This window comes from Sminthopsis crassicaudata, chromosome 3 (assembly GCF_048593235.1).
Source record: "Sminthopsis crassicaudata isolate SCR6 chromosome 3, ASM4859323v1, whole genome shotgun sequence".
Lineage (NCBI taxonomy): Eukaryota > Metazoa > Chordata > Mammalia > Dasyuromorphia > Dasyuridae > Sminthopsis > Sminthopsis crassicaudata.
In genome coordinates, this window is record NC_133619.1 from 365343426 (window position 1) to 365370598 (window position 27173).

General features: G+C 39.1%; 1 protein-coding gene across 3 annotated transcripts in view; it reads right to left on the reverse strand.

Moving 5' to 3' along the window:
* Positions 1–24914, reverse strand: part of STEAP3 (STEAP3 metalloreductase) — a 70637-nt gene extending 45723 nt beyond the window's left edge. Inside the window, exon 1 of one of the 3 annotated variants that reach the window (XM_074301838.1) lies at positions 24326–24914. In XM_074301838.1, coding sequence (XP_074157939.1) covers positions 24326–24443 — 118 coding nt within the window. In that variant the 5' untranslated portion in view covers positions 24444–24914. The other 2 variants (XM_074301840.1, XM_074301841.1) reach the window with 2 other exon arrangements.
* Between the last annotated feature and the right edge of the window lie 2259 nt (positions 24915–27173).

Genomic DNA, 27173 nt, shown 5'->3' on the forward strand with positions numbered 1-27173 from the left:
TTTTTGCACATGTGGGTCCCTTTCCCTCCTTTATGATCTCTTTGGGATATAAGAGCTAGGACAATTTAAAAAAATAAGACAATAAAGTTTGTCACATTGGTTAACTTCCTTTCTCTTGAACATTTAGCAGCTACTGAAGGGTTATTACTTGGCCTAATTTTGATATTGTCAGTATAGCAATCGAAGCACATATAACATTTATAATTTTCTTACATGATACTCCCCCAAAAAGGTGTGTGTGTGTGTGTGTGTGTGTGTGTGTGTGCGCATCACAGATTACAACAGATATAATAATAATGAAAAAGTTTGAAACATTGCAAGAATTACCAAAATATAACACAGGGACACAACATGAGCACAAGCAGTTGGAAAAATGGAATTTATAGCTTGCTTGAGAAAGGGTTGCTACAAAACTTTAACTTGTAAAAAGCATAGTGCAATAAAGTGAAGTATAAAAGAACACACGTCTGTACTAACCGTCTCACACAGTGATAGGCATGAGAAATACAAAGACAAAACAATCTCTCCCCTCAAAAAGCTTTTCTCCAATGAGACTGACTTTAAAGTCCTTGAGGAAAGGTTTTATTTTACAAATCTACTGGCATGCTAGAGTCAGTTGGGAAGGATTCTCAAGAGACCATAGTCAAATTTTTAGGGAATTCACACCTCAGAAATTAGCAATCTGGACAAATCAATTTTTGGTTTATTATTTTGTCGATTGTTTAGTGTTAATATTTGCACATATATTCTAACAACACCCTCCCTTCCAGCCTAATTGTTAAACATTTACCAGCAACCCCCCTCTCAGCACCTCCCATCCCACAGCTCAATAAACGCGCTTATCTCCCCAGGCAGGCAAGGGGTAAAAAACTCAGAGAATAAAGTCATCACTACACTAGAATAATAATTGGCAATTATATAGTCCTATAAGGTTTGAAAAGTATTTTTTATCAACTATCTCATTGAGTTTAACAACACCTAACAGTGCTGAATCACTGGGCTACTCACTTAAAAGAAGATCAGTGGATTAAAGTGCAGGATCAGAAAATACATATTCCAGAGTTCAGAAATGGCCTTAGGCACTTACTAGGTGTGTCACTCTGGGCAAGTCACTTCACCCTGTTTACCTCAGTTTCTTTTTCTGAGCTGGAGAAAAAAAAAAAAGGCAAACCACTGTCATTTTTGCCACAAAAATCCTCAAATGGTATCAAGAGTTGGACACAACTGAAAAACTTAAAGATACTCACTGAGTGAATGAATGAATTCTTATAAATCACTTTGGGTTTACCAGGAACTGAATTTTAACACAGTTCTTTAAACTAATGAGCAGATGGAAAAGTAAAGGGAGTGGTGTTCAAATCATCCAAACAGTCAACTTGGGAGGAAAATGACCAGGAAAGTTGACAGAGTTCAGGTTTTGAAAAGAACAAAACACAGACTGGATGTGGTCCTGCCCTGAGGCAGAGGTATGGGTGGGATTTACTCACTAAAGCCACAGCAAGAGAGCTAAGTATTTGGCTATTTGGTAATAGGAAAGAGAAGCAAATCTCCTGATTCTCAAGAATAATCCACACCCACCCCAGGTCAGTGTCACTGTGCTGTACCTGGAATCAACTCTTGACATTAGCTTTTTGACCATGAAGAAGGCATACAACTTTTCCCAGTCTTCGTTTTCTCATGTGTAAGATGGGGAAAATAATACATAGTATCTATTTTCACAAGATACAGTCAAATGAGATGAATACAGAGTGACTTGGAAACTTTAAACCAGTATACAATGTTCTAAAAATCTTAGTGCAAGCTGGTTGAAGACTTTGGACACATTCTGGATAACTTCTAGTTATCTCTGGAAAGCTAGAGTGTTAGTCTATCCATTTATCTCTAATATCTAATGTTAGTCTCATCCCTAATATTCCTAACTATTCTGGGAAAAAAGTGATGTTTCCTCATGCTATGAGGAAAAAAAAAAAAAAAAGCCTTGCTTGTTATAAATAAAGTATGGAATATTTGTGCTACACACTCCCTGTTATTTGGAGGCATGCTGATCCATGCCATAAATGCATCTCACTCCCAGAGCCACTGAGAGTGATGCTTATTTTCATACACAACTAGTAAATAGGGAGCTAGGGAGCCTCATAATTATTCTCCTACAGAATGAAAGCACTTTGAGGGTAGGGTCTATTTCATATTTGTCTGTATCTCAATGGCCTAGAACCGAGCAAGTGCTTAATAAATGTTTACTGAATTTGCCTAATTGAATACAAAACTTCCAGGCCTATCTCAATAATTCTGTGAAGTAAATAGTGCAAGTATAATAACTCTCACTTTATAGACAAGAAAAAAAGCAGTAGGATGACTCCTAGGACTGCAAAAATGGCAAATGGCAAAATAATCAGGATTTAAACTGTGGTCTTTTGCCTTACTTCTATTATAGCACTTTTGAATACTTCTCTTAAATAAAAAATGGAGCTAGTCTTGACAATTCCAGTTTTGAAAGATAATTGGCAAAATACTTAAACCCTCTTCCTGTTCCCCAACTTTGTACACCTCAGAATAGTTCCACAGTCTTGGAATATTTTCCATGACATCATATTCATAACCCATCTGCTACATAATAATGGCTTAAAGATGGCAGGGGCTTTGTTGCTGTTTTTCTATAATTTAGGGACTCATCTGTCTCTCATTAGCAAAAGATCAATTGGTAAAGCACCTGGAGTCAGCTAGGGGAGTTTGGAAAACTATCAGCACCAATTTTGTAGAAATAGATGACTGCCATAATTTCTAAAGACACATTAATTAGTAAGAGTTCGGTGCTTGGTTATTTTTTAGATGAACTGTTTCATTTCCATAATAACAAGTATCTTCTTCCTCTTGGAAGGTCTTTATAGAGAGTTGACCAAATTTAAGAAGAAAAATCCTTTGTGTATCTTGCTATATATTACTATATACTTAGCTCATATATATACACAGATCATAGATACAAACTCAAAGGAACCTCAGGTGTCCATCCAACTGTCTCATATTGCAAATGAGGAAATTGGAGCTAAAGCAGATTAAAGTGACTCACTTATATTTATACAGTAACAGAAAATATCAGAGGTGGAATTTGAATCTAGATCTTTTGATGACTGGTATTATTGTTTACTAGTTTTCAGTTGTGTCCAATTCTTCATGACCATTTTTAGGATTTTCTTGGTAAAGAAGTTGGAATGCTGAGGAAATTGAGGCAAACAGTTTAAGGGACTTGCTCAGGGTCTCACAGCCAGTATCTGAGGTCAGGTTTGAATTCAGGAAAATGAGTTTTCCTGACTCCAGGCCTGACACTTTATCTGCTGAACTACCTGGCTGTCCTTTGGTTGCTAAGCCAGTGGTCATTTCCATGTACCACACAGGAATACAGTGAAAAATTTGTTCTAACCAGTGCTCTTTTGCTGAATGCCATCCCTGTGCCTTACATAGACCCCCCCCCCCCGAAGATGTGGCCCCCCAAAACATCAGCTCTTTAAGGGCAGTGTTCTGATTTTTCTTTATATTCCCAAACCTAGAGTAGAGGCTTAATTCAATTCAGCAAGCATTTATTAATTTCCTATGCTATACCAGGTATCATATTTGATAATAGGTCCACAAATCCAAAAATCACACTCATAATTCTTATTGAATTAATCAAAGAATTAATAAAATGCTTATAATTAGGGAATGCAGAATTGAGTATAATGATCCTAGGATCACAGAATTTAAGGATATTTACAAATGAAGAAACTGAGAAAAAGTGACAAGCCTTAAAAAGTAACAGTCAGATTTTGAGCCCAGACATTTTGAATAAGGTCTACCTAAATTTGCTTCTTGAAATTCCAGTGCTCTATTCACTTTATTTGAAGTCAAAGAACATCCCTATCCCTAATCCCCCAAATCTACTCTTCCATAGGCCCCAGAATTTAAGGCAATGGAGTTAAGTGATTTGCCCAGAGGAAATGCTAAAGAGTGTCATGTCAGAGGCTGTATTTGAATTCAGGTCTTTCTGACTCCAAGGCCAATACTCTATCCATTACTCTATTTGGCTGCCCCGTCCAGGTTTTTCTTTTTTCTTTTTTTCCAAAAAATCATTGTACGTTATGTTCTCTTCATGCTTTCTTTTAGTCCTCATATCATCTTCCCTTGTTACTTAGTCAATTTGGAAATGATCTTTCTAAAATGTGGTCCTTTCATACCACTATACATCTCTCAGATTGGCTAAAATGACAGGAAAAGACAATAATACAAATTGGAGAGGATGTGGGAAAACTGGGACACTAATACATTGTTGGTGGAATTGTGAACAGATCCAACTATTCTGGAGAGCAATTTGGAACTATGCTCAAAGGATTTTAAAACTACGTATACCTTTTGACCCATCAGTGTCTCTACTGGGTCTGTGTCCCAAAAAGATCATAAAGCAGGGAAAGGAATCCACATGTGCAAAAATGTCTGTGTCAGTCCTTTTGTAGTGGCAAGAAACTGGAAACTGATTGGATGTCCATCAGTTGGAGAATGGGTGAATAAGTTATGTTATATGAAACTTATGGAATATTATTGTTCTATAAGAAATGATTAAGAGGATGATTTCAGAGAGGCTTGAAGAGACTTATATGAACTGATGCTAAGTGAAATGAGTAGGACCAGAAGATCATTGTACACAGCAACAAGAAGATTATAAGATGATCAATTCTGATGGATGTAGCTCTCCTCAACAATGAGATGATTCAGACCAGTTCCAATGATTTTTGTGATGAAAAGAGCCATTTGCACCCTGAGAGAGGACTGTGGAAATTGAGTGTGGACCACAACTTAGCATTTTCACTCTTTTTGTTGTTGTTTGCTTGCATTTTGTTTTCTTTCTCATTTTTTTCTTTTTGATTTGATTTTTCTTGTGCAGCAATATGTATGTGTATATATATATGTATATATATATATATATATATACATATATAATTTGACAAATATTTTTTACCATGTTTAACATGTATTGGATCACTTGCTATCTGGGGAGGGGAGAATGGGGAGGAGAATTGGAACACAAGGTTTTGCAAAGGTTAATGTTGAAAAATTATCCATGCATATGTTTTGAAAATTAAACAGCTTAAATGTGGTTCTTTCAACAATCACCTTAATTGTCTAGGTCCTCCCATGAATTAGAGTTACTCACAGAAATGCTGATATCCTTTCTACCATGCAGTAGAAGCCAGTTTTGAGAAGCAAGGGAGAAGAACACTAATTAAAGTACACACTGCTTCTAAGTGCAAGCCCTTTCAAGGCCCCTGTTTCACTACAGTATGTTGACTGTGAAATCTTGAGTATGACCTCTAGTCTAAAGGAATCTAAAGGGGTTAGAGCCATTTGGCCATTCCCTCTTTAGGTAATCTCCTAATTCTCCCCAAACCCTTCAGGCAGGTTGAAAAACAAATAAAAAGAAAAGAAAACAAGCAAACAGCAAAAATGTCCTCTTTTTGACTTTAGGTCCTCCCCCTTCCCCTTCTTTTTGCCGGAAATCTTTATGAAGGTTATCTTCAGTCATCCTGATCTATCTATATCTGACCACTGATTACAGATAGTTCTGGAGGGGAAAGTGAGACTGGTGACTTTGCACAGCCCTCCTTCACTCAAATTTAATTGAAGTGCATGTTATAGCATCACCTCCCTGTTGTCAGGATCCTCTTAGAGAACAAAGGGACAAACAGCCATCTCTATAATTGTCTCTGCATATTTTAGGATGTTAAGGGATTAGTTTGTGGCCCTTAGAGAGCAAGAGTGGAATCTGAGGAAATTGCGATGTCTGGGGTTACTAAATGCACTTGGTCAGACTTATTTTAGATGCTAAACTAAATGATAATGTGACCACACATGTATATTTAGGGCAGTCGGAGATGAGTGAGGGGTCTTGGAGTCATCAGGTAGAGCTTCATGGAGGATGTGGATAACTAACTAGGCTCTGGAATATAGGTAGGATTTGAATAGGCAGTGAGAAGAGGTTAAGTGCATTCTGGGGAATCTGGAAGGTGGGAATGATAAAATGACCATTGGGAAAATTGGAGATGTATTCAATGAGATAACAAGATGCACTAGAAAACAGGTACAGAGGATTGGTGAGAGAGAAGCCTATGGGTCAGATTAGGAAGGGTCCCGATGGCCAGCAAAAGGGGTTTAGATTTTATATATACATAGCAAGCATAACATTTCCAGTCATTTTTTTACTTCAAGTTTCTTTTCTTATTCTGCTGCTCACCTCCCCCATTTCTATATTCCCACAACCCCTCAGTGTGAAGGGAAAAAAAAAAAAAAAAAGCTTTTCCTGCCCCAATACACAATGAGCCTTGACCTTAGCTTTTAATAACCACTTAGGCCGGCAGCTGTCTCACTTTAAATAAAGAATCTCATTCCCTGTTCAGATACTAGAAAGCAATTTCACTAAGTGCTTAACTTAATCAGCTTGCCTCTATAGCCACTGACTGGACCAATGGGGCTCCATTCTCCTCCCACCACACTGTGGGTACAGCCCATGCTACTGCCTCTCTGAAGTCATTGTTTGTTTTGTTAGGATGGAGTGGGGTGGGAAGAAGTATCCTGGGATCAGGGTCAGAAGAGCTACCTTCCTGTTTGCAGATGGTTTCCTTCTCTATAATTTGAGGGTACCAATACTTGGGTCCATTAACCTACAAGAATTTTTGCAAGGAAAGTCTTTGGTACCTATGACAAATTCATGTAACGTAGCAGTCTTATTTTTAGAAATCTTGTCCCCTAGTAGTCTCTTCCAGCCAGAGACAAGGAGACCATTTTTCATGTGCCAGCTGTCCCTTGCCAGGTTCCAATTCTCCTCCACTACAAGCTTCATATTTGTACTTCCTCAGGATAGCACAGGGGTCTCTGAATGAAGACCATGGAACCACATAGCTTCTACTACTTGTGTGAACTGAGTCAGCCAAATCCTCCCAATCTTTCTCCTTCTCTCGCACATCCCCACCACCAGGTCTCACATGCCTGAAAATTCATACCAGCTGGCAAAGTTCTTTTCATTTGGTCTTCTTTGCCAAGAAATTAGACAAATACAATCCTACCAAAATAGCATTCAAGTCCCAGATTGAGGGCTGGAGGAGTGGCATGGGAGTTTAAGCTGCATTAAAGGGAAAACACACTTCAGGGGGAGTAAAGAGATGGATTCTAATCCTGACTCTCACTGATTTGCTAAGGATTTCTGGGCTTCCTTTGCAAAATTAAAGAGCTCTTGTGCGCATGCTAGCTCTAGCTCTCTCTCTCTCTCTCTCTCTCTCTCTCTCTCTCTCTCTCTCTCTCTCTCTCTCTCTCTCTCTCTCCATCTCCCTCTATCATATGTATATGGATGTGTATGTGAGAGATACCTTTGGCCTCTAGTGAAGTTCATGAATGGATTCTTAACATGTTTTTTTAGATTCATAATGGAAGGAAATACTAAGTTTCAGTTAGAGGTTAATGAAAATAAAAATGTATTTTTTCCCCTACCTAAGATAAGGGATTCTCTAAAATCTATCCTCAGCCTCCCTAGAGATCTTAATCTAAAGATGAAATGATTTGTAGGGTTCTACCAAGTCACATATTCTCAGAATCTATGAGTTCAAGAACTCTGAATTTTTTTTTTTAATCAAATCCCTACATGCTCCATGCAGTTAGTGCCTATAGAGTAATCATTGTCATCCTCACCATTTTTACATATAGGCTTTAAGTTTTGCAAAGGACTCTTTGGAGGTATGTTTTGCAGGTACTCCATTTTACAAAGAAGGAAACATTCAAAGAGATAAAATGATTTGGGTTTTGACTTTCTAGGGATTTGGCAGCCTCAGTTCATAAAAGAAGTGAAAGTCATGCTGTTCATTGGTCTCTACTAAGACACATTCACTGTACTAAAAATTGTAGCCAAATTTTGATTCTACTCTTCCTAACTACATCTACTAAGCCTGGATACCTCCCATTTATTAGGGGCAGTTAGATGGTGATGGGGCCTGGAGTTAGGAAGACTTGAGTTAACTAGCCTCAGAATTTCCTGTGCAAAACAATTTATAAATATCCAAATTATATATATACATATACATGTATATGTCCTATATAAAGGACATATGAAGAAAAATGCTATCTGAATCCAGAGAAAGAACTAATAGAAATAAAGTAATATAATTCTACCCACACCACACACACACACCCATTTATCTCCCTCAAGTTTTCTAATCTGTAAAATGAGCTGGAGAAGGAAATGCAAACCACTCCAGTACCTTTGGCAAGAAAACTGGTGGGGTCATGTAAAGTCAGACACGCTGAACATCCAACTCCCACATATTGCTCAAGATTTAGGTCTTTGGATTTCAAAAGATACTTTTACTTCCTAATTGCTGGGAAACTTGCCTTTGATCTCACAGGTTTTAGATAAATAAGGAGATGGGCTCTCTGATAGAAAAGTGGAATTGGTGCCCCAAAGTAGATAAAGAAACCTGCTTTGCTTGAACTCTCTCAGGTTGGGAGAGAGTATGACATTGGCTCTACTTATGACACACTGCCCAACCTGGTCTCCTTAAAATAGGTTCAGGCTACTTGCCTTTTCCTGAACAGGCTCCAGGAACCCAAATGCTATGATGAGCTATTTGCCAAACCTGGAGTAGAAGTCCTTCCCTCCCTTTCCTTGGGGCTGCCAGGTAGCTTGAAGATTTCTGCCATAGGCAATTCCCATGGTTCTGAAGATTCAGGATGCCCCTCCCCAGTGTAAGTGTTGGGTTCCTCTTTGCAGTTGGCATCTGGCCAAATGACATTAGAGATCGTTCATTCTAAAATTGTCAACATTTGAGAATGGATTAACCTATTCACACTTTAGTGGGAAGCCCTATCCCCTCCCCAAGAGGTTTCCTGGTTAAGGCATACCCAAGTTTTGGCAGATCTTTTTAAATTTATGGAATAAACAAGCATTTTTATAACACAGTATAATAAAAAAGGTGATTGTATATAGAACAGTAAATTTTTTCTGCACACTTGCTATTCCTTTAAAATAATACAACAAAATTTTTCATGTAAATTTTTTTTCTTCCCACCTAAAGAGATGTGTGTTCATATACATATATATTTATCAGTTCTTGTTTGGGATTTTTGATATTTTTAATATTCAAAATTACTTATTCAGGTTCTAAGAAGGGAATTCTGTTTGTTTTCTTACTCAGACGACCAACCCAAAGAGCATTCATCCCCTTCATAAGCTCTTCTCTGGTTATTACTGCATATAATGATCTCATCCTCTTGTGAACGCTTATCAAACTCTATGCTTTATATTTTAATTTATTTTGTCAAATATTTCTTAATTACATTTTAATCTGGTTGGGACAGCACTTGTGAATGTTGTGCTGCACTCAGACCCTGACCCAGTGTCACCTATATTATGCTATACAATATTTCTTTTTTACTTGTTTTATCTACTCAAATTTTACTGACTTCCCAAAATATCTTTTACTTACAAGTTCTATTCGCCCCAACTATACTGTAAACTCCTTGAAAGAGGGAATATATATTATTTCTATTCTTGATATCACATTCTCTTACCACCTACTTGCCCTATTACAATGTCTGCCCAATAGGTTTTGCTACTTTCCTTTTCTCCTTCTTCCAAACCATTCTTCATACTATTCAGGATAATCTTTCTCAAGTGAAGATCTGGTCACATTACTGCTGCCTTCAAAATTCTTCAAAGACTTTCTGCTTCCTCAAGTTTAAACTCTTTGTCTAGCATTCAGGGTTTGCCAATGATCTAGTGATACTCCACTTTTTCAGCTCTACTGCATTTTGCTCCCCTCAATGCACCCTACAACCCAGCTACGCTGGTTCCCAACACCATTTGCTTTCTTCACACTCTTCTCTATACCTCATTTATCTTCTTGGCTTTTGGACTTCTGATCTGTTCTTTAAAGACCAAATCAGATACCACCCCTTAATACAGCTACATCATGAAAACTTGATTCTTCTCCTTCCCTTCAGTGATAACTAAAACTGCTCAAACTTCATCATTTTATTGTGGACTTTTCTGATGCATGTATGAAATAGTACTTATTAGTTATCTGTGTTTGTGTCTTATTCCTCCTATGTCTTATTAACTCTATGAGGGCTGGGCCTATGTTTAAACTTTTAATTTCTAGCTCAATACCTAGATCAATGTTTTCTATACACAGCAGGTGCTTACATTACAAGTCTTTGGGCTTCTTAGTCCTTATTAGCATAATGCTTCCACCTAATATTTTATGATTAACTGATTTTCCTTAGCATTGGTAGCCAGGGGAAGAGAATTAGAAGGTTAGGGCTAAACAGAATATTTATGAAGGATGCCAATACCAAACTTTCAATGGAACATATACTTTAAGTTCTAGGGTCCTTTCCAAAAGGTTGCAAACTACCTTTTCTCCTCCCCCACCCCAGTTATTAGTCCTTAGAAACCCCTTCCACCCAACCTTCCCTGCGAACCACCGAATCTAGAAGCTAAGGTTCTAAAGGCTGACCTAGAGAAGGGATAGAAATAAAGTCGCAATATAGGAAAACCAAACTTCCTGTTCAGCACCAAAATTGCAGGTTCAGGTTCCATTCCTGTAGCCTGGCATTCTAGGTCCTCCACAACCTGGCCCAAACCTATCTATCCAGCCATATCTCTTCCCACTGCTCTCCATTTAAATTCTTCTGCTCCTGCCACAGTCAGGTTTACTCACAAATTTCCTAAACCACCCACAGTGCTCTGCCCCGACCTCCTCCAGAATTTAAAAGCTGAATCATTCATCAGGTACTTAGCATACACCCACTGGCATCATTTATTTCCCTTCTTTACTGGTGTGTGGTCAACAGTAAGCTCCCTGAGGGCAGAGGTGGCATTTTAGGCTCTTTGTACCCCTTCAGGATTGGCACAGTGTCGGCATTCCATAAATACATACTGATTGAAAATCATTTCTTAATGAGAATTGCCAGGCTCAGGATCACAACAAAAGTCTCCTTTGATTTTCCCAGAGAGGTTGAAAGGTCTCTCAGTACTATTGTGGGTAGGGTGTTTTCCATTTATCTGCGTTTCCTTATTGGCTCTCATCCCATAAGCCCACAAAAGAATCTTCTTCTTCCAAAGCCCCAAACTCCACAGGGAAGCCAAAATCAACAACGTGTCCTCTGGGTGCTTTCCTCCCAAACTTCTGGGAAAGGTGTGGGAAGGAAACGCTAGTCTGCTGCAACTGCTATTCGCTGAACCTCCAGTTGTGATAGGAGACACTTAGGCAGCCCCGCTTCCCTCCTCCCCATCATTTCCTCAAGTAGCCTGCAGCATCTGGGAGCAGGCAGGACCATCAGGGACTGGAAGGCCCTCCCCTCAATTCCATCCTACCCCGGAGCAACACACACAGAGGAGGGGGCTGCACGTCTCGTATGGGGGTGAGGAATTAGATCTAGTAAGTAGACTAGGGCAAAATCTCGGGCCTTGGAAAGGGACAACGGACCCTGGCTTCCCTGTCCAGTCCAAGGGTTTTCAGTCACCTGCAACACAGGAGGCATCTAAGAGACTAGAGGGGCACTGATACCCTTCCAGAATTCTTAAGGGCAAGTGTCAGTTTTCCGAAAGCTGGTCAGTTCCAGGGAGACCCAAACCCCGCCCCCTACCCTTTACTTTCGGTAAAGGCGCACATGGCTTCAGAAGGGAAAGGCAGGGACCGAGGCGGGGGTGGGGTGGGAAGGGGAGATTTAGAGGGACACCCAGCCCTCCTCCCCGGTCCATTTGTACACCTCACCCACCGGCCTCGCGTCCGGACACTCTGCGGCTCCCGAGCGCGGAGGTGGGATGGTGCCGGGGTGGGCGCGGCCGCGGTGGGGACGGACTCCCGGTTTGGGCCGAGCCCCGATGCAGCCGAGCCGGAGCAGCCGCGGGTGCCACTCACCTCTCCCTGCGGCCAGGCCCCTCCGCGCGGCAGCAGCTGTAAGTCTGCGGCGTGCCGGGCTGCAGCTCCTTCTCCTCTTCCTCCTCGCGTCGCCTTCCCCGCCCCGCCTGGTGCGTGGGCGGAGAAGAGGGCGGGCGGGGTGAGGCCGCCCCTCTCTTATCCGAGAGGCCCACCAGGAGACGGCCACCACTCGCGCGGGGCAGTCGGAGCGCGCCAGGAGCAGGGTTAGGCTGGGAACTGCGCCCACCTTCTCCGCACCGGCAGCTCAGTCTGGGATGAGGAGGGGGGCTTCGCGCTGGGGAGGACTCAGGCTGCGCCCGGCCCCACCTGTTCGCTCCCCTGGGCCAGAGGCTCTAGCTATCTCCTGGGCCGCATGGCCTACTTGCAGCCTCCCTCTCCTAAAGATTAAAGTCTGGGATGAAGGCGGGGGAGGGGGAGGGAGGAGAGAGACCACGGGAGGGGGGAACTCTTTAAGCAGCCCGGATGAGGTCACCTTCGGCGGTGCAAGAGTCAGAGAGGTGGGTGTCTAAAAGCCCAAGCATCAAGAACCGGGGGAGTATTTGTTAAGGCTTTTCTCCACATAAAGTGATGGAATGGCTTTGGGGAAGAGTGAGGTTCTCCCGTTTTCCCCTCTTCTTTTCTAATGTAAATGGACTAATGGCACTGGCTGGAGCCTTGGAATCAGTCTGCTCTTTACCTCATCATGTAACCTTGGAAACCTCCCTTTCCTTTCTCCAGCCTCAGTTTCCTCATTTGGAAAATGAAAGAGTTGGTCCAGAGCCAGTGGTCCTCAAACTTTTTAACTAGGGGGTCAGTTCACTGTCTCTCTGACTGCCGGAGGGCCGGACTATAGTAAAAACAAAAACTCACACTCTGTCTGCACTCTTCAGCCCATTTGCCATAACCCCGCCCACCATAAACGGATCTCAGCATAGTTTGAGAACCTCTCAGATGATCAATCTCTATGGTGCCTTGCAGCTCTACAGTCCTCTGTTACTGATGCTATGAGAAGCCATACCATTTTGAGGACATCTGATTCACAAATGAATTTAATTTTAATTTAGAGTCTTCAACACAAAGTATGTTTCAAGTTAAATTCTTCCACAGGGTAGTGGGTGGAATTCTATGTTCCTTTAAGAATTATCCCTGAAGCAAACCATTTCTTTCCTTCCCCTACCTGTTCTCAGTCCTCATCACTCTTCAGGTTCCTTTGAGATGGTCTTTGATTCCTTAGAATCCTTAGCGCTAGAAGTGAAGGGAATCCCGTCCAGACCCTTTCAGAGTCTGTACTGTGCTCATACTACTCCTTTGCTATCTCCCACTGTTCAGTCATGGATTCCCAGACCTTCCTCATCTTAAATAAATTCAGGAATTCTGAAAGAGAAAGTTTTCTCTAGAAAATAAACCAGTGAGTAGCAGTAAGCCTCTGTGCATATGGCCCAGGCTTGGCTTTAGTTATTATCAGTTTCCTCCATTAAAGTCCTACACTAGTGCTGAAACCCTAGTTGACAATTAAGTGCCAACTTTGGTGAGTCGATGTGTTGGGAGAGCTTTGAGTACAGGCCCAGCAATGAATATACATCCTCCGAGAAGCATCCTAAATAAGTCTGGAGAGGATCACATGGAGGATAGACCACAGAAACGCTTGAAAGTGCTTGAAGATACTCGAGGGCTGTGATCTACATGGATGAAGGTATTCATTGATATGGAGGAATCCAAGGCACTTTTGCAGTTTTATCAGAAGTACAACCCAAACTCTACATCTGCCTAGCTATGTGACCTCAGTAGCATGGATGACTCTTTAAAACTAAGTTGAATAAGAGTGGCCATCTGTGTTGACCTAGGAAGTTTCCATATCAGAATTTCTTAACTTTGACAAAATCATAGATCAGAACTTCCTCCCTCTTCCACCTATTAAAATTTAAATGCATTATTATCTTGGGGGAACAGAACCCTGGTTACATATTTGAATTCCAGGGGCCTCTTTTTCTAAATCAAGAAGGAAAACCCCCCAAACTACATGTAAGATAGGTCAGTTTGTGTCAGGGAGATAAGCAAATTGAGGTAGAGAAGCTTTATCTGAACATTTTGGAAGTTGTGTAACAGAGCAGACTGACCTCTTCAGATCAGGATGATTTCAGGGAATTGAGGTATCTGGACAGTATTTGATAATTCAAGTTGTTAATTCCCTAATACCGCACCCAAGAAAGGACAAACAAGAAACTTTCCCCTCTGGGGCTTGTGTTCCATTCCACACTGGAAGAGTTGTCACTTAAAAAAAAGGAGAGGTGAGGATCCCACCTCCAGAAGGAATCTCTCTAAACTCATCTCTTAACTCTTCTAATCCACCATTCCAGCCCTCTCATTCTCAGAATTAACCCCATCTCCTACCTCCTACCTTTGATCACACCATTCTTCACATCTCAAATATTTTACTACATATTCTCTGCTTATTTCAATCCTATCTTTCAAAGCCTAGTTCGTTTCAGCTTTACCAAAAAGCCCTGACAAACTCACTCCAGACTTCTAATCTTTTGTAGCAATTACTGACCACACCTTTCAGTAGTCACTTAGCCTGCATTGCCTAAAGCTGTTAATCTTTGCACACATAAATCCTATATTGAATTAGATTGGAAGCCTTTAGAAGACAGACAAACTGATCCCTCTGCAGCTTTTGTACAGTACTTCCCACAAGAATGTTTTGTAGAGATGATCTATTTGGGTTTAGATCCTATCTAAGGGTTTTGTGGATGTTGATGAAAATTCCTTGGCTTTTTCTCCATGCCCTTAACATGAATCAGCAGGTCTGTACTATTATTGATAAATGAAGCTTCGAAAATGGATTCTAGATTATGTTCTTTCTGTGCTCAATTTGTCATGTCCCTTGTGACGCCTCATCTTGTAGTTAGAACTGGAGTGGGGAGAGAAGATGATAAATAGTAAATGGCTAGAAAAATGAGCCTCCTGACCAAAAAAAAAAAAAAAAAAAAAATCTACTAAGTACACTGGTGAGTGTAGGGAAGAAACTACTGAGAAGAGCCTAGTAGAGCTCAGAGGTGTGCTGGAACCAGCTCTAAGTGGAGAAAGCAGAGGGTTGTTTTTTTTTTTTTTTTTTTTCCAGTGTGATCATTTATGTCTTGGAAAAAAAAAATTATAGGTCAGGGCTTGATTCATTGTTTTGTTGGCTGAAAGTAATGGGAAAAATTTTAAACATAAAACTGTTAAATTTTAAAATGTTGTGTTTTTCAGAGAAATAAAATTTACCAGCACACCACTAGGGAAGGTAGTCATGAAAAAAGGATTGGAAAAGAGAGCATCATGCCCTTCTTCACATTCTTGAGAATCAGCAGTCTACCATCAGTACTAGATTATCTCTTCCACAAGGATTGGAATGGGTTTTCTTTGCCAGGTCAAGGTGGGAAGAAGGAATGACCCTTTTCATATTTTCCAAGACCTAGATCCATTCTCAGCCCTTTGAAGCCTTTCCTGATTCCCAAAGCCAACAACAATCACAGGACTAGGATCCAGAGGGATCATCTAATAGAAGTCCCCCTTTTGTTGTCATCGTTCATTAAATGATATCACTATGTATGAGTCAAATTACCGTGGGTTCATGTGTGTCCAACTGTGGCTGATCAGACCAATATGAGCTCAGAACGATCTGCCACAGACAGGACACAAATAGTCCATATGAACATTGGGGTGAATGCCCTAACTTTGCAAAAATCCTATTTTATTTGAGCTAGGTCAATTCTGCTTTATTCATAGAACACCACACCTTTTCTTAGGACACGCCATGCTGGGCAGTCCTGGGTCAAGTGTCTCCCATGTCATGCAACTAATCTCTTGAGAGATCTTGAGAGTGTTCATATATCACTTTTTCTATCTTTTTTTTTTTAAATTAATTAAATAATCAATTAATTATATATATATATATATTTTATTAATTTTATAATTATAACTTTTTTTTGACAGTACATACACATAAGTAATTTTTTTTATAACATTATCCCTTGCACTCCCTTCTGTTCCGAATTTTTCCCCTCCTTCCCTCTACCCCCTCCTCTAGATGGCAGGCATTCCCATACATATTAAATATCTTATAGTATATGCTTGGTACAATATATATGTGCAGAACCAAATTTTGTTGTTGTTGTTAGGAAGAATTGTATTCAGAAGGTAAAAATAATCTGGGAAGAAAAACAAACAAAAAAAAATGCTCACAGTTTACCCTCATTTCCCAGTGTTCCTTTTCTGGGTGTGGCTGATTCTGTCCATCACTGATCAATTGGAATTGGATTAGCTCTTCTCTATGTTGAAGATATCCACTTCCGTCAGAATACATCCTCATACAGTATCATGGTTGACGTTTATAATGATCTCCTAGTTCTGCTCATTTCACTCAGCATCAGTTGACGTAAGTCTCTCCAAGCCTCTCTGTATTCCTCCTGCTGGTCATTTCTAACATTCATATACCATAATTTACCCAACCATTCTCCAATTGATGGGCATTCGTTCATTTTCTAGCCACTACAAAAAGGGCTGCCACAAACATTTTGGCACATACAGGTCCCTTTCCCTTCTTTAGTATTTCCTGGGATATAAGCCCAGTAGTAGCACTGCTGGATCAAAGGGTATGCACAGTTTGATAACTTTTTGGGCATAATTCCAGATTGCTCTCCAGAATGGTTGGATTCTTTCACAACTCCACCAACAATGCATCAGTGTCCCAGTTTTCCCACATCCCCTCCAACATTCATCATTATTTGTTCCTGTCATCTTAGCCAATCTGACAGGTGTGTAATGGTATCTCAGAGTTGTCTTAATTTGCATTTCTCTGATCATTAGTGATTTGGAACACTCTTTCATATGAGTGGAAATAGTTTTAATTTCATCATCTGAAAATTGGCTGTTCATATCCTTTGACCATTTTTCAATTGGAGAATGGCTTGATTTCTTATAAATTAAAGTCAATTCTCTGTATATTTTGGAGATGAGGCCTTTATCAGAACCTTTAACTGTAAAAATGTTTTCCCAATTTGTTACTTCCCTTCTAATCTTGTTTGCATTAGTTTTGTTTGTGCAGAAACTTTTTATTTTGATGTAATCAAAATTTTCTATTTTGTGATCAATAATGATCTCTAGTTCTCCTTTGGATACAAATTCCTTCCTCCTCCACAAGTCTGAGAGGTAGACTATCCTATGTTCTTCTAATTTATTTATGATCTTGTTCTTTATGTCTAAATCTTGGACCCATTTTGATCTTATCTTAGTATGTGATATTAAATGTGGGTCCATATCACTTTTTCTAATGACAATGTGAGCACTTGCCCTATACAGATTCTTCAAGTCCCATTTTTAAAGATGAGGAAACTGGGTTCCAGAGACCTCTTCTAGGGCTTAGAGTTGGTACCACACAAATCAGTATCTAGAATCAGACTATCAGAGTTGTAAGGGAGTTTCAAGATCACCTGTTCCACATCAAGCAAAAGAAACAGCTTAAAAAACATGGCCCTTACAGTCTACATGAAAAGCTCAAACAATTGATGTAAAAAGAAGGAAATAGAACCATGGAAATGGCAAGGCCAATTATTACAATACAATAAACAAAAGAGAATCTGAGTGTTAAGATGTTATGCTCTGGAGAGCAATTTGGAACTATGCTCAAAGGGCTATCAAACTTTTGATCCAACAGTATTTCTACTGTACTGTATCCAAAGAGATCACAAAAAAGGGAAAGGGACCCACATGTGAAAAAATGTTTGTAGTGGCCAGAAACTGGAAACTAAGTGGAGAATGGCTGAATAAAAGTTATGGTATATATTATATAATATTCCATTATTGTTCTATAAGACACAATCAGCAGGATGATTTCAGAAAGGTATGGAGAGACTTACATGAAAGTGAGTAAAACTGACAACATTGTACACAACAAGATTATGTGATAATCAATTCTGATGGATGTGGTTCTTTTCAACAATAAAAGGTGATTCAAGACAATTCCAACAGCATTATGTTAGAAAGAGCCATCTGCATCCACAAAGAAGACTATGGAGACTGAATGTGGATAAAAGCATAGTATTTTCACCTTTTTTGTTGTTTGCCTGCTTGTTTTTTTCTTTCTAATTTTTTCCCTTTTTGATCTGATTTCTTGTGCAGCATAAATGTGGAAATATGTTTAGACGAATTGCACATGTTTAACATATATATTGGATTACTTGCCTTCTAGGAGAGAGGGGAGGGAGAAAAATTTGGAACAACGTTTTGCAAGATTGAATGTTGAAAACTATTTTTGTATGTAATTTGAATTTAAAAAAAGATATTGCTTAGTTGTGAGCCTATTTAGGGTTTTCTTGGCCAAGTGGTTTGTTATTTCCTTCTCCAGCTCCATTTTGCAGATGAGGAGACTGAGGCCAATACTATTAAGTGACTTTTGTAGGGTTCTACAGCTAGAAAATGATTGAAGTCAGATTTGAACTCAGAATACTCATTTTTCTGACTCCAGGCTCAGGACTATCCACTGCACCAGAACTATCCTGGCTGCCCCCCATACGAGGAAGGATAAGAAAATAGCCCTCATAATGTGGGAAACCTACAATATCCAATCAGACTCAATTAAAGTGTTGGGTTGATTTTGCCAAACTGCTTTTTCCTTGCCTCATTTTAAAAATTCTATTTTAAGGGATGGCTTTCTATATGGGAGGGGGATAAGATGGGAAGTGTAGATGATATAAATAGCAAAAAATATGTCAATACAGATTAGTTTTAAGGTCAACTGAAAAGTTAAACTCTGAGCAATGGAAAAACCAATGAAAAACCCTGGAGAAGAGAGAATGCAATATATATCCCCCTCTAAAGCAAAGGGGGACTACTCCAACAGCTTCTTAAACTTTTTCCACTCATGACTCCTTTTCACCAAATTTTTACATGACCTTAGGTATATAAATTTATGAAAGACCAATACAAATCAAACATTTACTGATAATAAATCATAATGTCACACATTCACTTATAAGACCACATATGGGGTCTCAAACCACACTTTAATAAGCTGGAGAATAGAATATTATATACATTGTCAGATAAGCTTTTTGTATCAGATTTTGTGTTCATTATTTTCCTGTGCCACAAGACAGGATTCAAAGGAGTGTCAGAGGAACAACTATGATACAAAGAAAAATCAATAAAACAAACAAACAAAAAATTAAATAAATCTACTCCAATTTCATTTTATGAATGAGGCCCAAAAAGGGAAGGTAACTCATCCAAAGATAGTGGTAGTTAGTGATACTGTCTTATTTCATTGTCTAGTTGTTTCATATACTTATTGTAGGTCCCCTCAATATTTCATTCATTCATTCAAGCATATATGCATGCATATGTGCATTCATTCATTTATTCAATAAATATCCATGAAAAGCCAGGTGCTCAATCAACTATATTTCTCTTTGGACAAAGAGAATCATATTTTAAAAATATCTCTAGTGTACCATACAGTGGTATACAATAGGCATACAATAAATATTTGTTGACCTCATTTATTGACATGAAATAGAAATGCTCCCCTTTTTTTCCACATGGGATTAGACAAGTGTATAGGGTTTCTGAGGATGCTAGACTAGGGGGATGTCTTTTTTTCCCATATAGAACCCAGCCTCTTTATTGAGACTACTTGGATATAAGAGATAATATCATTATCAATTTGCCTTTAGGCAGCAAAGGATATTAGACTTAGTAGAAAAGTAGTGATGTTCATTTTCAGCTACTCAGATTGGCCTAACATTTATAGGCTGAGACATGTAGGATCCACTTTAAGAGATGCAAAATAAATGCTTTAATTAAGAATTTAAAAGGACAGAGTAAGGAGAAGCAATATGATCTACCTTTATCGGCCAGCAGCCAAGAGGCCTTGGCTTTATTCCTGCCTTTGCTACTAATTTCTGTGTGACTTTAGGAAAGTCATTTTGTTTCTCTGGCCCTCTCCTTTTATCCTTTGATAGGGTATGCAGGATAATGCTGCCTATACCTAAAGAGGTTCACTTGTTAGCTTACTTTGGGAATCTAAGGGGAGCAGGAAGGAGAGCTTTCTCTAATTGAATGAAACCAGAAAGTATAGATGAAAATCCTTCCGAATTTTCATGAAAGGAGAAATGAAACACACACACACACACACACACACACACACACACACACACACACTACAGCATTTTCTGAGAACATTTCTGGGTGCCTAGGTTTAAAGCATATGGTGCAGACTTTATTAGTTTTTCTTGGGGCCTATAATTTAAACTTGTAGCCATAGTTGATTCTTGAATAGAACTAGTGTGCTGTAGAGGCAGAATAGATAGTTTTCTATATGGTGTGGTCTGAAGATTCTGCCAAAGTCTATCACTTCCACATAAGTTTTTAATTAAGCTTTTCCCTATCCTCAAATCTCTTGCTTTACTAGCATTGGAATGATTGACCTCCAGAGAGCAGGAGAGTGAAGAAGGTTGGCAATGGGATAAAACAAGTAGGGAAAAGGTAATGGAAAGAAGCCACCATGTTGTCAGCTGTCAACCAAATAAGTTGGTGTCTCAGAGGTCATCTCTTTCATTTATATATTTCCAGCTCTTTCTTACCCCATCTAACAGTGTTCATGTCAAATAGGGAGTCCATTCTATGTTGTCAAAAATGAAGGACACAGAGGAGAGTGGTAGGCTTGATCCTCCTCCTCCTCCTCCTCCAGAAAATATTTTTCCCTTATTCATTCATTTGTTCATTGAATGAAACTTATTGAAGACCTATTATATGTAAAGGACTGCATTACTATGAAAAATAGAAAGATAAACTAGATTCCCGCCTCCCCCTAAGGATCTCAGATAAAGTGAGATTAGGGGCACACAAGTAATAGAATCATCATCAACAGAATCCTAATGCTGAAATGTTCCTCAGAAGCCGTGTAGCTCTTGTTTGAAGACTTCCTGTAACAGAGACAGGTCAAGTTCCATAAAGTCATAGTTTGGATCCCAATTGACTCAGATTAAATGTAAATAGCATAATTTCTGCTTCTTCCAGAAACCTTAAAGGTCTTTCTCTCTCTCTCCCCATCCATGTTTATTTATTTAATTTAGATGAAAGTAGAAATTCTTTGTCTCAATTGCTATCTAGCCTAAATCACTGAATGCGTACTGCCTCAGTCACCAGAGACCTGTTGAAGACCTTACCTTAAAAAGGTCTCGCATGGCATCCAGGGCCATCTCCAGAAATCCTGATCCATCTGGCCATAGAACTCAAATGGTTCTGGAGGGGATAGTGACCTTGCACAACCCAATCTTACTTAAATCCAATTCATGTATATGTCAAGGCTTCACCTTCCAGATGTCTAGGTCTTCTTTGAGAAGAGAAGGACAAATAATAACCACAATGCATATATATCCATGAACATACATATATATCTATATATGCATGTAAATACGTGTACACATATTCATTACCTAAAGGAATGGCCAATTTAGAGGCAGAACTAAGGTAATGTCTGCAGTCACACAGGGAACAACACTCACAAGAGTGTGAGCAACAAGTTGTATTTTAAATATGACTTCCTATAAATTAGGACAGTTAGATGGTATAGTGGCTAGAGCCTTGCAATCAGGAGGACTTGAATTCAAACTTGGTCTCAAACACTTTACACTTTCTAGCTGTGTGACCCTGGGCAAGTCACTTAACCCCAATTGTCTTAAAAAAAAAAAAAAAAGAGAAAAAAACTGAAAAACACAACTCCTATAAATGCATTGTTTATGCACCAAACAACAATACTTTTCATAGCAGTTAGTCCATTTTTATATAGCATAGAGCTATGTAAAGAATCTTTGATTTAAGCTAGTGAGTTCATTTTCAAATAGTGATTCTGCCACTTGAAAAAATCATTTACTCTCTTTGAACTTCAGTTTCTTTATCTGTTGGAGTAAATGATCCATAGGCTCTTTTCTGGGGCAACTAGGTGCTGCAATGGAAGCTTTATGTAGAGTTCAAATCAATCATAGCAATGTGACCTCCCTCAGATCACTGAATCTATTTGTCTCAGTATCCTTATCTGTAGAATGATCTGGAGAAGGAAAAGAGGCAAACTACTCCAATATTTTTGCCAAGAAAACCCTAAATGGGGTCATGAAGAGTAGCACACAACTGACACAAATGGATAACAACAAGGATCTCTCCTGGCTCTAAATCTTCAATCCCTGTGATCACTATGAGTATTATAAAGTTTTTCCTTATGGCAACCTGAAATCTTCCTCCCTGTAATTTTCACCTATTGCTTTTCTATTCTGTGTGGCCAAGAAGTATACATATAATTAATGTCTCTTCCAGCAGATACCCCTTTAATACTTGAAGACAAGATAACATATTTCCCCTCTCCCCTCACCCTCCAGTCTTCTCTTTTTCAGGTTACACAATCCAGTTGACATGTTCTCTAGTCTCAATAGTCATCTTCCTATAGATGAGCTACAGCTTGATAATGCTCTTCTTAAAATGTGGTGTTACAGAATATGATGCTTAATTAGAACAGATTTGTATTTTAAATTATAAATGAAGAGTCTTTAGAGTCTGATTTTATAGAGACTAAATAAAGTTCAAGGAAGATTGATCATATCCAGAGAACTAATGCTTGACCCAGATTCTGGTGGTGGCCAGGATTGAGGGACATCTTTGTTTGTTCAAGAGGCAAAAAGAGGAGAAACATAGGACATGGATAAAGAGCATCATAACTGGTAGAATGTTACAGCTTTTTTGGTAACTTTGACCCAATCCTCTCATTGTGGTAGAATGAGATTACTTAAAGCATATTCTGTTGGACACAACCTATCTGGGCTACCATGTACAAGTGACCTAAGCTTTCTGAACCATAGTTTGTTTCATTTATAAAATAGAGATACTTATAGTACCTACTTCATAGGATTATTATTAGGCTCAGATAAAAAAATATAATTAACTCTTTTTTTTAGCTCCTTTTTTTTCAGGTTTAGTAATTTATAGTGACGTAGTAAGAAAAGGAATGAAATTCAAAATTATAATTGCCTAAAAAGGGAAGGGGATGCAACAAAGACCCCCATAGTAGCTACAATAAAAAGGCCACAAAGTCAGAAAATGCATTTCTATTCCCCCAAAAAAACATTTGGTATCATAAATATTACATTAGACTGAGGAAAGGCAGGATTTAGGAAAAAGTTCAAGTAGGTCTGTGGAAGAAAGCTATGAGGGAGGGGGAATAAATCCTTCCCCACTCATTATTCTCTGGCTTCTTCCGCCTGAAGAATAAAAGTGGAACCTGGGGAGTAAGGGAAGAGAATAAGTGCAGAACCAAATTTTACTGGACAGAACAGTTGAATTCTGCATGGAGCCATAGCCCAGCTCTTCAATTAATCATTTTGGATACTGGAGAAACCTAGATGAAAAGTGACAAAGAGGTTCTATGTCCCTCTCCATCCATGTTGTGCTTGCCTGATGTCTCTCACATTGCAGATGGGTGTATAACACCAAAAGATTTAGGATGAAGGGTTAGTTATTGATGTTCAGGAGTTAAGGAGTGATAATGCCACTTGCTATTAGAAGTATACAAAAAGTTGAATGGGGGGAGACAGATAACAAAGCTAAGGTGGGGAATAAAGGGGAAAAGAGAGGTATATTGGGGTTTGATTACTCCTGTGAAACGAATGACTAGGTTTGCCTGAGGTTGATAATTCTCCATCCCTGGGAATAAAGCCCAGACATAATTAGACAAGTATAAAGTAAAATTAAATTTAGAGAGTGGTCCTTACCCTGCTGGACTTTTCACCCTAGTCTCTAGGACTGGCAACCTAAATACCCAACTAAAATATTGTGGTCACAGGAAAGCTCCATTATTTGTAGATAAAGAAATTGAGTCCTATAAAAGTCAAGTGATTTGCCCTAATCCCTTAATAATGTAAGCAAGTAGGCTTGAATATGAATATGAAAATGAAAACCATAGGAATGGTTTGTGTAAGAATAAGACTAATTAAGAGAAAAGATTTGAACCAAAGAATTGAATTGATTCTTGAACTGGACAAATGTACTGAGTAAGTAACCTGTTATATAATGTACCCTAAAAAAAAGCGATGCAGAATTAAAGTGGAGAGGATAGGAGTGGAAAGAAAGCTTCATCTGGATACTGTATGGTATGTAAGAAAAGGAAAATGAGAAAGATTTCACAGCAAGTAACAGGAATTAAATGAAGAGTTAGCCTTTATAGAAAACAATAAGGTCTGCAAAGTGGTCACCCTGACTTCCATTCAATGTCACCCTTGGCCTCCCTCTATTATTCCACCAGAACAATAGTGAGGAAAGTAATTCCCGCTGAGACCCCCCTCCCCATGTTAACCATTAGTCACCTGATTTCTGCTGAGAAGGGCAGCCTTCGCCATGATTGTCACAGCTCTTGCCAGCGGGGCAGCACTTTTGTCCCAGCTGGTTTCCATTTGCCATGGCAAGGGATCTCATTGACTTCATCTCCAGGGAACAGACGTTGAATTCACAGGGTACTTGGGCTAGAGACTAACTCAAGCAGAAGTCTGGGGACAGTGGAAGTCCAGTTCCCAAAAGCAAAGTCACTGTCCCTGGGGTCATCTGCAAATACGTAGGTGGAGATAAGGACTCATTATCTACAAAGTTGATTGACTCTTAAGCTGCAAAGCCGTAAGCAGCCAAAGATAAGCTCTTAGGGATCTAGATTCCACCTCTGTTCAATTCTCTTTCCTCCTGGCCCCTGCTTTTCCTGTTGTTTCAATTCCAGGATGATTGGTGAGATTCAAGAGCTCAAAAGAGGAATTTTGTCCAAGTTCTATTTTCAGTCTTCAAAGTTCAGCCCAACTACTGGAGTAGAGCCGTTCTCAACTACTCCAGCTTATAGTGATCATCCTCTTCTCTAATTCCTTTATCCTTATTATTGTTACCATCCATTCTATAATAGAGTTCTAAGTCAAAGAACCTATGTTACTTACTGAAATGGACAAAAGACTGGCCTCTTCATCCCTGGGTCAAGGGGCCTCAGGATTATAGGAAAGTGTTGCTTAACCTAAATTAAGGGAAGTGTTTTGCCCATCCCCCAATTCATGAGACCCTGTACTTTCCGAGAAGTGTGTATCTAACAGAGTCAGGACAACATTGCAAAACATGTCGACAGGTTCCGTTGTATGCTCACTCATATCCAGACATTTCCCCATTGTAACCGAGAAACTCTGTCAGTGATTCCCAAAATTTGTAACCCACAAGGCTGTACCAGGATGTGGCAAACGTGCTTAAAAGTGTACCTCTCTAAAGGTTCGGGGCTGATCTCTACTAGCCTGTCTAGTGACATCAGTCACCAGCCAACTAATAAATGATGCTTTAAATTGAATAATCTGGTCCAAGCTGTCTATCTCTGTCAGTCCATTTCACTTAATACCTGTGTGACCTTGAACTATGACTCAACCTCTTTGGGTTTCCATTTCCCCATTGATAAATGAAGCCTTTAAGATTCCTTCCAGCTATGGTGAGAAAAAAAGTCCAACAGGCAGTTTTTTAAAATATAGAAGTGGACTGAGAGAGAGACAGAAAGACAGAGAGACAGAAACAGAGACAAGGAAAGAAGTAGACATACAAAAAGAGACAGACAAAAGAGGCAGAGACAGTGCTAGACTATGGATATAGAACATTACACATACTCTCAGATTGAGTTGATGTGTTGATTAGTTTTGCTGAATTACTTTCCTTTCTCCATTCCTTTTTTTCCCCTTTGTTCTAGGGCTCTCAGACTAGTAGAATGGGAGGAAGATATTTGGAAAAGAATGTAATTAAAGACAAATTATATCAATAAAACAAAGAAAAAGAGACACAGGCAAAGACAGAGAGAAAGAAATAGAGACAGAGATAGAAAGAAAAAGAAATACACATAGAGAGAGACAGAGAGGAGGGAGAGATCACTGTGGACTGGAGGGGTTTGGGAAGCACTGTTTAGAGGCAGTGAGTCTTGAATCTGAATATGAAAAATGAGCAGAATTTAGAAAAGTAGAAAGGAATGGATTAAAATATTTCATGGACTAGGAACAAGGGAATAATTCAATAGATAAGAATAAAAATTGTAAGTGCCAAGCAGATAAATATTTACATCAGTTCATCAATAGGTGGAGAAAAAAAGGAGCAAAAGGTCACTTGGTGAATGTTTAGCTTGGAATTTCCCCTTCAGTAACTGAACTTAACTGCCTTTGATTGAATCCTCCTAGGTTTTGAAATTCCAGTTTTCTTCAGAAAGTCTTCTTGATCATCCTAGCCCTCAGCAATATTGCCCATTTTTATATTTCAACAGCAGTATGTGCCATTTATTCCTTTGGCTATTATTATCCATGGAAGACAATATATGGTGAACTCTCCAACTACAATGCAATGCAAAGTGCCCATGGACAGGGCCTACGTCTTATATTTACTCTTCACAAACTTGTCATAGTAATAGGGTTTCAATATGTTTTATTGATGATAGTGATCAAGATGACCATATTCAAGTACAGAGACTGTCTATCTGGATAAGACTATGCAAGCTGATAAGACATACCATTTATCCCAAGTTCCTTCACCCCAGTCAATCCTGGGCCCGGTTTTTCTTCAAATTTTGCTTCTTTCAGTTTTCTGAGTTGCCTTTTCAATTCTTTTGATTGTATTAAAAAAGTCCTCAAGCTCCATTTAATTCTGTGCTTTAGGAATAGGACCAGAAAATGTAAGTGCTCATAGATTGATGTATGGCCAAAGAAATTATGATGCATGAATATAATGGAATATTACAGAACTGTAAGAAATAATAAAAATGCAGAGCACAGAGAAGCTTGGGGGGGACTTACATGAACAGATACAAAATGAAGTTAATAACTAGGGAAACAATATACATAATCTTGTAAATGGAAAAAACAGCAAAAAATAGCAAACCAAACCTTGGGTAATTATAATGACTAAACTTGACCCCAAACAGAAAATGAAAACATTCATATTCCTCTCTTCTTTAGAGAGGTGCTAGACTATGGATATAGAACATTACACATACTCTCAGATTGAGTTGATATGTTGATTAGTTTTGCTGAATTACTTTCCTTTCTCCATTTCTTTTTTTCCCCTTTGTTCTAGGGCTCTCAGACTAGTAGAATGGGAGGAAGATATTTGGAAAAGAATGTAATTAAAGACAAATTATATCAATAAAACAAATTTTAAAAGGCA